Source organism: Ipomoea nil, unplaced genomic scaffold, assembly GCF_001879475.1.
Source record: "Ipomoea nil cultivar Tokyo-kokei standard unplaced genomic scaffold, Asagao_1.1 scaffold2014, whole genome shotgun sequence".
In the NCBI taxonomy this organism is placed as follows: Eukaryota; Viridiplantae; Streptophyta; class Magnoliopsida; order Solanales; family Convolvulaceae; genus Ipomoea; species Ipomoea nil.
The window spans coordinates 1,205,947-1,217,256 of NW_017618442.1; the positions used below are offsets into that span (position 1 = coordinate 1,205,947).

General features: G+C 49.5%; 1 protein-coding gene across 1 annotated transcript; it reads right to left on the reverse strand.

Annotated features, from left to right (window-relative positions):
* Positions 1 to 8,930: 8,930 nt before the first annotated feature.
* On the reverse strand, positions 8,931 to 10,355 carry LOC109147558. Its single transcript, XM_019295156.1, has 2 exons — positions 9,570 to 10,355; positions 8,931 to 9,443 (listed from the first exon to the last, which is right to left on the reverse strand). The coding sequence occupies exons 1-2, from the start codon at positions 10,353 to 10,355 to the stop codon at positions 8,931 to 8,933; spliced, it is 1,299 nt and encodes a 432-aa protein (XP_019150701.1).
* Between the last annotated feature and the right edge of the window lie 955 nt (positions 10,356 to 11,310).

The following is an 11,310-nucleotide window of genomic DNA, read 5'->3' on the forward strand; positions in this document are numbered from 1 at the left end:
AGCGCGCATAATAAAATACTAGTATATGAATAGTATTTTTTATCAACGATACCAATCCTATAGATGTTTTGCTCAGTGTTCATTTAGTTCAACCATTATTGTTGAATAAATTATTATGAATAAAGAAATTCCTAATTTAAAGAATTTAGATGTAGTAAAAAAATTTAATTTTTTTAATTATAATGTAATCCAAAGATATTGGACGATTGGTAAATATGATGTAATCCAAAGATCAAAATGCTAAAGAAAGTGTTTGATTATTCAACAGTTTGAAGCAACAATTTGTTCCAAACAACTGAAAATACAATATTTTCACTTAGCGTTTTTTTAAATGATTTCCTCAAAACACCACTATATTAAAAAGAAAAAAGAAAAATTGTCTGTAGAGTCATTTCGACTCCTTGAATAACAAGAGCTAGTTTCGCTGACTCACTGCTTGCCCATCAACGGATGTGCAAGCTTAATTTTTAAATTAGAGCCTCAAGGCTCCTTTTATAGGAGTCTCAAGGCTCACATGCCTCTTTTCCATCGATGTGGGAAAAGTGACAAAACTAAGGGGAGTCGAACGTTCGACTCCTCATATGTTTTTTTTTTTTAAATTTATTTCTTTTACGGAGTATTAAATTATTATTATTAAAAATTTTGACCATTATTTTTTCTATCCATTATAAACCTAACTCTCTTTGGCTCTTATTAATATAGTAGATAGATACGAGATAATTTGAAAATATTAAATCATGCTTAAAACATACAAAATAATATTTAAAAAAATCACATTAAACAGAAATACAATTACAAATTATTAAACATTTCTTTGTAAATCACAGTATTAAAAAAAAAAAAAACTCTAGATTCCCTACAAATTAGAACTTAAGATCCATTGAATTACCAACTCTTGAAACTGTTACATACAATTGCTCAGGATTAAAAATCGGCTTTCTTACTAACAAACTCACATAAATTAAAATTTGTCTTTGACATTTATTTTATTGACATAACGTATGACAAATAATAGGAAATTACTTCCTTTGAAATTTAAATGGAAGTTTTGGGTTTGACAAAGTCAATACCATCCGTGGGATCAACACATTGCACCCTGCATTTTTTATGTTCATAATTTGCGCTTCAAGGACATGGTTTCCTAATAGTGATGACAATTCTACCCGCATTCAATGGGTTCCCCGCATTCCCGTCCCTACGGGTTTTAAAATACCCACACAATTTGGGTAATGGGTGCGGGTATGCGGAGAATTTTGTATATCCGCGCGGGTATGGGGGGAGGTATCCCCGCCCCACACCCCACCCGCACTTATATATTTTGTTATTAGTATTCATTTATTTATTATATAATTTTATGTATATTTTATAATTAAAATGCATAATGAATTAAACTTCTTAATTTTTTGTAATTAAAATTGAATAAGAACAACACAAATAATATAATGAGTAAACACTTAATTCAATTTATAATACGAACACAATTTTAGTTCCAATTAAGGATTAACTTCATTCGCTCTTATTAAATTTTAGAATTATAAAAAATCCATGTGATAATTAGAATTATAGTATAAAATTTTTATTAGATGTAAGTGTAATATTAATAATTAGAATTGCGGGTTGTGTATTACCCGCACCCGCAAAATTCCCGCGAGGGCGGGTATGGGGCCGGAATTTCATTACTTGTGCGAGTGCGGGTGCGGGGGGCGGGGGATATATCCCCCGCACCCACCCCGCCCCATTGCCATCCATGTTTCCCAATTTTGAGATAATCAATATTGTTCCATTACAAAACCCCAATGAGTGATCTATGTTCCTTAAAAGCATAACTGGAGGGCCAACCTTCAATGTCAACGAATGGTTTGGTATACCTAAACATCTCAAACTATTTAGGCCCTGTTTGGTAGTTGTTTGTTGTTGGCTGATTGAGTTAATTAGAGGATATAAACTGATAACATTAGCTGATTGTAGAAAAGTGTTTGGTAAATTAGATGTTAGCTGACAGCTGTTTGGTATAATTTATTTTCTTAAAAAACTAATTGAAAAAATTACTTTGAGTAACTTTTTGAATTTTAGCATTTTGGAGTACAAAAAGCTAATTAACCAAACATTTATATTGATTTTTAAACCAAGTCAAACAACTAATAGTGGTCAAATAAGTAAAAATTGACCTATATGATAACTATTTTACCAAACAGGGCCTTAAAAATTCAGGAGTGTGTACTTCAGATAACATATCAGCATCTATATTCGACTTGCACATAGAATCACAACTCAAGTAAATCTTAGACAACGCATCGTTCATATCGTTCATGTATTCATTTACAAAGTCCACAACATCTAATGCCGGTGCCAAAAATGGCTCAATTCTCAAGATGTGTATGGTCCATTTTACAACTACGATACAAAGAAAATGTGCTATCCTCAATCTCTTGAATCGGATCGCCTTATGTTTCCAATAAAAACTCAGATGGAATACTAATCATGCACTCGATCACCGTTATTATTGAAACTAAAATTTCAATCACCAAAATCAGCAATCCACTATACAAAAGGTCTCCAACTTTTTGGAGTGAGATTGAAACTAAACTAAGCTTTTCAAGCTGGCCATCAGTCCATGAGGGATAATAGGTTGAAACTAAATCATCATCATTGATTATCCTTGAACATGGATTGGTTTAGCAAGATTTTTAAGATGATCATTCTTCATAGAAATTGTAAAGATCATTGCTTGGCCATAAAGAGATTTTAGCTCAATTGGGATTCCTACATCCTCCTACATGTTAAATTTTTATAATACTATTTTTAAATATATTTTAACATATTTATAGTATATGTTTAATAATTATGTAACTGATTAAGAAGGGGTTCGAACCTTAGATTTTTTTAATAGAAATAGAAATTAATAAGTAAATTAAGAATATTAAATAGTGAATGTAATATTTCGTTAATAAAGTTTATATTAACGGAATGCAAGTTATTTAAGGGAAGTAAATAACAATACTATAAATAATAGAGGGTAAATAAAAAAAAATACAGGTTATTCAGGGAAGTAAATAATAATATTATGTATAATAGAGGGTAAACAAAAAAAGGAAAAAATGTCAAATAGGCCCTCGAATTTTAGCTTAAAAGTTAATTAAGCCCCTAAACTTTTTAAAAGTGCAATTACACCCATCAACAATTCATTTAAGTGCAATGAAGCCCAAAATAAATTAATGACATGTTATCACAGGTCATTAGGGTTTAGGCCACCTTCCGGCGAATTTTCCAGCAAAAAAAAAAAAAGTGACCGGCAAAATTTTCGACAAAAGAAGTGACCGGCGAAATTTTCGGCAAATCTGGGTCGATTTCTGGTCACATTTTTTTTGTCGGAAAATTCGCCGGAAGGTGGTCTGAACTCTAATGACATGTGATAGCAGGTTATTAACTTGTTTTTGGGCTTTATTGCACCTAAATGAATTGTTGATGGATGTAATTGCACCTTTAAAAAGTTTAGAAACCTAATTGACTTTTAAGATAAAGTTCGAAGGCCTATTTGACCCTTTTCCCATAAAAAAAGATGGAGATGTGGATAGAATGTAGAATGTAGAGGTAGATGTAGATTGTAAATTTGTAAAATTAGTGCATATACGTGACTCATACGGATCCTGTCCTCTCCTCTCCACTTCTCTTTGATGGTGTAGGCTGAAGGTGTTTGACAGCGAAGATTTGTAGGACAGCGGGTGATGGATTTAATTAACCCGGGGGTGTGCCTGAATCAATAAATCCGGATAAGAACGTAATATAATAAGAATAATAAGCGAATAATATAGAACGATGTCGTAAAGGTCGCTGGGTACCGTATATTATATTAATTGCCGTAGTATTTGGCTATTACAAAGATCCGATAGGACAAAGTGTGTAATAAGTGTAGAATATGTAATGAATTGCCCCTTGTTAGGACAAGGAGGGGGGTTTTTATACAATCAAACCCCCCAACCGCCTCCCCTTAAAAGGGGGTTGGTTAGATCTCAAGTTTGACCGGGCCCTGGCGGACCGGGTCGGGTCGGGTCCCGAGCCCGGGTAGGACCGAGCTCCCCGACCCGAGCTCCACGTAGGTCGGCTCGGGTCGGGGCACCTCCGTGGTCCCCCGGGTCTGTGTTGCTCTTGGGCACCTCCGTGGTCCCCTGGGTCCGTGTTGCTCTTGGGCACCTCCGTGGTCCCCCGGGTCCGTGCTGCTCTTGGGCTCCACCAAGGTGCTCCGGGTCCGTGCTGCTCTTGGACTCCACCAAGGTGCTCCGGGTCCATGCTGCTACCCCGGGTCGGGTCGTGGGTATAATATATCCATCATGAGTCCCCTACTCTCTTCGTTGCGAGTAGGAGTCAACGAATGAGAGTATCCGTGCGCCGACCCGAGCCCCCTAGGTGGAAAATTCCGAGCTCCAAATTTTAGCCGAGGTGCCTTATGCCAAGGTGTCTTGGGCCGAGGTGTCAAGAACCGAGGGCGTGGTGCCTTGTGCCGAGGTGTCTTGGGCCGAGGTGTCCCGAGCCGGTATACTTGTGTTTTTTTTTTTTGCCACCCCGGCACCAGCCGAGGTGGGCCTCGGCAGCTCGCCGAGGCGGGCCTCGGCAGCTTGCCGAGGTCGACCTCGGCAGTGTGCCGAGCTGGGAGCTTAGGCCTATTTTTTTTTTATTTTTTTTTATTTTTTATTTTTTTTGCCATGTGTTAGCCTTTTCAACAAAGTCCTATGAGACCATGTCATCGGGCTCTCCCGTCGGGGTTGGTACGCGAGGCCGGACCTCGTGCCCCCTTAGGGTACGTTAGCCTCTTGGGCTAAGTCCTTCCGGACTACGCCACCGGGCTCTTCCGTCGGGGTTTGTACGCGAGGTCGGACCTCGTGCCCCCTTAAGGTGCGCCAAACCGTTTGGGCCCAGTCCTGCCGGACCAAACCACCGGGCTCCTCCGTCGGGGTTTGTACGCGAGGTTAGACCTCGTGTCTCCTTAGGGTGCGCGTTAGCTGCTCGGGCACAGTCCGACGGGACTGTGCCACCGGGCTCTTCCGTCGGGGTTGGTACGCGAGGTCGTCCCTCGTGCCCCCTTAGGGTGCGTCCTCCGTCGGGGTTAGTACGCGAGGCCGGACCTCGTGCCCCCTTAGGGTTCGCGGGGGGGAAGGGGGGGGGGGGGGGGAAGACATGAGTGAGCACTCGTTCCCCCCTGTTTCACGATTTTTTCCCTTTTTTTTTTAAAGGGAGATAAAATGCATGAGAACCAACTTTGTAACAAAAGGGTCCTGCGCACAATGTGTTCTGTAATATGTGATTTTATTCCGACTATTGCCGCTCACTAAGATATTATTAGGGGAGGGGAATCGTCCTCCTCCTAGAATAGCAACGCCAAGACCCACCTCTCACGTGGTAGGTCTACTGGTAAAATTTCAGCAGGTGCTCTGAGTTCCAGACCCACCACGGCTGCTATAATGTACGGGCTTTCCAATTAGGGGCAAACTTTCCTCCGGCTTGGGGCTGGCTCGCCTCCCTTCTCCTGAGCACATAGTCACCTACTTGGAAATAGCGGGGTCGGACCCGCTTATCGTGGTATGCCTTGGTCTGCCTCTGGTAGTTTTCAGCTCGAATCGCGGCTGCTTCGCGCCTGTCATCAATCATGTGGAGGTCAATTCTATGGTGCTCCTCGTTCGTTTCAGGGTCGTAATCCTCCTCCCGCCGGGAAGGTATGACTACCTCCGCTGGAGCTCGGGCTTCGAAACCGTAGGCTAAGGAAAAAGGTGTCTCCCCAGTAGCCCTCCGGGGGGTGGTGCGGTAGGCCCAAAGAATGGCGTCGAGCTCCTCCACCCACACTCCCCCCGCGGATTCCAGTTTTTTTTTCAGGCCGCCCACAATGGTGCGGTTGGCATTTTCCACCTGGCCATTTGCTTGGGGGTAGCATACTGCTACCCGGCTGTGAGTAATGTGCCATTATGCACAGAACCCCTCGAACTCTTGCCCCTCGAATTGGCGTCCGTTGTCGGTGATGAGTTGCATCGGGACCCCAAAACGACACAAAATATTTTTGTACACAAAGTGCTTGCAACGGGCACTAGTTATGGTTGCCAGCGGTTCCGCCTCTACCCACTTGGTGAAGTAGTCCACTGCTACTATGAGGTATTTCCTTTTTCCCGACCCCATGGGCAGAGCTCCCACTAGGTCCACTCCCCACCTTGAGAAGGGGATGATCGAGCTGATGAGGGTGTAGCTCGTGGCTGGCCGGCTGGGGGTGACTTGGAAGTGTTGGCAGGTCTCGCAACCCCGGGCATAGTCGGCGCACTCCTTGGTCATTTTGGGCCAAAAGTACCCCTGTAAGATGGCCCTCCGGGACATGGCGAAGGCCCCCTGGTGGGCTGAACAGGTCCCTTCGTGGATTTCTTCCATGACTGGCCTGGCTTCGTCTGGGTACAAGCAGCGCAGCAAGGCGCCGTTATAGGACCTCTTGTAGAGTGTGTCCCCCATGACCACGTACGTGGGGGCTCGCCGTTTCACCAGCTTGGCGTCGACCTCGTCGGGAGGTAGCGTGCCTGTCTTCTTGTACTCCTTGAGGTGGTCCAACCAGCAGGGAGGTCGGATTTGCACGGGTAGGACCGGATAGGTGTCCAGGCTCGACCTCTTGAAATCTTCAATTCGGGCTATTTTTGAGATATATTCCGGGGCCCCTTGGGCGAGCTTGGATAACATGTCAGCATCTGTGTTCTGGTCTCGGGGTACCTGTAGGACTTCATAATTGATCAGCTGCCCCAGTAGCTGGAGCACCACGTCCCGGTACCTCCTCATTCTTTCATCACTTGCTTCAAATTCACCTGTGACCTGTCCCACCACGAGTCTAGAGTCACATCGAATTTTGAGCTTTTCCACCCTCATATTTAGTGCGAGGCGGAGCCCTCCTAGGAGTGCTTCATACTCGACCTCGTTGTTGGATAATTTGAACGCGAAGCGGAGGGCGTAGTAGGCCCGAAACCCCTCCGGTGTTATGAGGACGACTCCACCCCCGCAGCTTTTGGTGCTAGAGGACCTGTCCGTTGAAAGGGTCCACCACTCCTCGTCTTCGTCCCTGACACGCTCCGTTGCCTCCCGGGCAGTGCACTCGACTATAAAGTCAGCCAGCGCCTGCCCCTTGATGGCGGGTCGGGGCTTGAACTGGATGTCGAACTGGCTCAGCCGCATGGCCCACCTGACCAGCCTGCTTGCCGACCCCGAGGCCCTCAGTACTGCGTCTAGCGGCTGGTTGGTGAGGACCTGCACGGGGTGGGCCTGGAAGTAGTGGTTCAGCTTCTTTGCCGTCGCATCTACTGCAAAAATGGCCTTTTCCACGGGTGTGTACCTGATCTCTGCTCCCCGTAGAGCTCGGCTCGTGTAGTATACGAGCCGCTGGACCCCCTCGTCGTCCCGGACCAGCACGGAGCTGACCGCGGCCTGCGAGATGCCCAAGTACAGATATAGCACCTCCCCCTTAACGGGTTTGGCCAGGGGGGAGCGACATCAGGTACGTCTTGAGGTCTTCGAACGCCTTCTGGCACTCCTCGGACCATTCGAAGCCCTTAGTCTTTTTGAGGACTCCAAAGAACGGCAAGGACTTCTCGGCCGACCTCGAAAGGAAACGACCCAGGGCTGCCAACCGTCCGTTGAGGTGCTGGACCTCCCGGAGGGACCTCGGAGGTTCCATGTCCAGGATGTCCTTGACCTTGTCGGGGTTGGGCTCAATGCCCCTCTTCGAGACCATGTACCCCAAAAATTTCCCCCCGTGCACCCCGAAGGTGCACTTTTTGGGGTTCAACCGTAAATTGAAGCGTTGCATAATTGAAAATACCTCGGTAAGGTCATTCGTGTGGAGGTCGGCGTCGGTGCTCTTGACGATCATGTCGTCGACGTAGGCCTGGAGGTTGCGACCGAGGACCTGCTTGAACACCTTGGCCACCATCCGGGTGTAGGTGGCACCTGAATTTTTCAGTCCGAAAGCTATAACCTTGTAGCAATAGACCCCCTCTGGCGTGGTGAAGGCTGTCTTCTCCTCGTCAGCCTCCTCCATGAAAATTTGGTGGTACCCCCTGAACGCATCTAGGAAGCTTATAAGGGCACAACCTGCAGTCTCGTCCACCAGCTGATCGATGTTGGGGAGGGGAAAGGGGTCCATAGGGCAGGCCTTGTTGAGGTCGGTGTAGTCCACGCACATCCTCGAGGTGGGCGGCTTTGGGGCGATGACTACGTTGGCCAGCCAGGTGGGGTATATGACCTCCCTAACATGACCAATCTCCAGCAGTGTGTCGACCTCCTTTTTAACGAACTCCCTCCTCTCGGCGGAGAGGTACCTTTTGCGCTGCTGGATTGGCCTGACCGCGGGGTCGACGGCCAACTTGTGTGTGATCATGTCTCGGCTGAGGCCCGACATATCCTCGGGACCCCATGCAAAGACCTCCTTGTAGCTCCTGATGGTGTTGATTATCCGTGCTCGGAGCTCGGCCGAAAGGCCGACCCCTACCTTCACAACCCGGTCGGGTCGGCAGGGGTCGAGGATGACCTCCTCTGTCTGCCCGAGGTCGACCTACCTCCTCCCGAAATGCCTTCTCGGCGATGGTATGTACCTGGAGGTCCTTTTGACCAATCTGGCGGCACACCTTCACGTAGCAGCTGCGGCTTACCTTTTGGTCCCCCCGGGCGACCCCGACCCAAGCTGGTGTCGGGAACTTGAGGCACAGGTGCTCCATGGAAATTACGCACCTGAGGTCTTCTAGGGCGGGTCGACCGAGTATGATGTTGTGGGCGCAGCTGATTTTCACGACTACGAACTCGACTTCCCACCTCCTGGTGTGAGGTGGGGTGCCTATCTCCACCTCCAAATTGATCGACCCCTCCGTTTCAATTGAGTCCCCCGTGAACCCGGATAGGGGGGTCCGTACCGGCTCCAGCTATCCTTTTGAGAGTCCCAGCTGGGTGAACGTGTCGTAGTACATGACGTTCACCGAGCTACCCGTGTCTACGAGTACCCGGTGCACCACCACGTTGTTGATGTCCAGCTTGACCACCAGGGCGTCTCGGTGGGGGTGGGGCCCATCTGGCAGGTCGGCGTCGGTGAACGTGATGGGCTCCCTCTTTGGTTTCTTCTCGTGGGGGGTACGTGTGACCTCCCCTACGTACAAGCTCCTCGCCCACCTCTTCCGCTCGGCTGGCGAGTCCCGTCCCTCGGGCCCCCCAAAGATGACGTAGATGGCCCGTTTCTTCGGGGGCTGGGAGTCCTCCGTTGTCTTCTCCTCCTCCTCGGAACTGTGGTCGTGGTGGTCCCTCTTGCGGGGAAGAGCCGAGGTGGATGGCGCCTGGCCACCCCCCTTCCGCCATACATTGCTCTGCTTCTGGCCCTGGGCTTGTTCCTGCACCTGGCCGGGCTTCTTAATGAATTGGCCGAGGTAGCCCATTTGGATGAGCTGCTCGATTTGTCTTTTTAGGAGGATGCATTCGTCTGTATCGTGTCCTTTCTGCCGGTGGAACCTGCAGTACTTGTTGGGGTCCCCCCTCGCCGATATCTTCATGCACTCCTCCTTCGGGAATACCACGATTCCCTGGTCCTCCGCGTGCGCCAAGATAGTACCCACGGGTTGTGTCAGCGGGGTGAGATAGCGTGTGGGGTTCATCCTGGGCCCCTCAGCGTACTCACGTCGGTGTGATCGGGGCGCCTTGCGCTCCTCCTGGGGTGCCTTGTCTTTTCGACCTCTTCCTTCTTCCTGCTCTTTCTTCCTCTTCTCGGCAGCCTCGGCGTCAGCGTACCTTGCTGCCTTGTCCATCAGGTCGGTGTAGGTCCTGAGGGGGTACCTGATGAGGTCCTGGTGAAAAGCGCCCGACCTCAAGTTGTTCCGGAAAATTACCATGGCCGATTTCGCATCAAAGTCGGCGACCCCCATGACCTCTTTCTTCCACTTGCTGAGGTACTCGGCTAGTGATTCCGAGCTCCCCTGCTTCAAATCACACAGGTCGGCAATTTGCTTCTTCCGTTGTATACTGGTGGCGAAATGGGATAGGAACTGCCGGGTGAGGTCCGCAAAGGTGGAGATGGACCCCGCTGGGAGGGATCCGAACCAATCTTGCGCCTGCCCGTCCAAGGTGGCGAAGAATCCCCTACACAGGATGGCGTCCGTTGCCTCGGTGATCATCATGGCGGCTCTGTACCTGGTCAGGTGTGCCCGTGGGTCCGTGGTCCCCGAGTACGCTTTAATGGTGGGAAAACGAAAATCTCGAGGTAAGGGCTCCTCCTTGATGGCGTTTGCGAACGGGGAGGACAACACATCCTGGGGCTCTGGAGATCCGTCCCTCTCGTCGACCTTCTTCTGGAGCTCATCCATCCTCCTACGCAGCTGCTCGACCTCTGCCCGATGGGAGCTCGGAGCTCTACCATTTGTTTCCCCTGATCGTTCGACCCGGGAGGCCTGTGCACGCCGAGGTGGGACTCGGGTCCCCCGTCCCGGTGATCCCCGCGGGCCTGCCTCTTGTCGCGGCGGGGCCCGGGGTCAGTGGCTCGGCGACCTCCGGGTGACCGACTGTCGTCGTGCCTGCCTGCGGGAGCAGGATTCTGCTGGTGGAGGCTCATTAGTGGCAGGCCTTGGGCCCAACCTCTCTCGGGCTGGCACCCGGCTGCCTAGCCTCTCCGTGGCGGGCCTGGTCTGGTTTGACCTCCTTCTGTCGTCCTCCTGACGTCGGTCGCGTCGTGAGTCCCCTCCTCCCTGTGTGTTCGTCCGGTGGGGTGAATTTACCTCCCCCTGGGTGAAGGTGCCTGGGGTGGTCGGGTGCTTGGAACGCTGCGCCCCCGGGTGGGGGGAGGTTGAGGAGATGCAGGTAACCTTCGGTTGACGCCTGGGTCGGCAGGTATACGTGCCCGGAGGTCCGCCACGACTTGGGCCAACCCTGTGGAGGCTTGCTCGAAGACCGCCACCCCCTCCCGGATGAGGTCCAGGTCCTGAACAGGGGGGCGGATTCAGGAGCTCCACCACTGCGGGGGTTGGTGAGCTGGGCCCTCAGATCTCCGCCCGACCTGGTGGCGGCGGCCGGTTGGATGCTGGGGGCGGGGCCCCGTTGGGGCCGTTCCCGTTCGCGACGAGCTGGGTGCCGCGGGAACTGTTGGTATGACGAGAACTGGATCTCAATCGTGCCATCGCTGTCGATGAACAATAGTGGGGAGATCGCTTAAGCTTGTACAGCAGCTCTCAATAAGAGCACCAATGATGGATTTAATTAACCCGGGGGTGTGCCCGAATCAATAAATCCGGATAAGAACGTAATATAATAAGAATAATAAGCGAA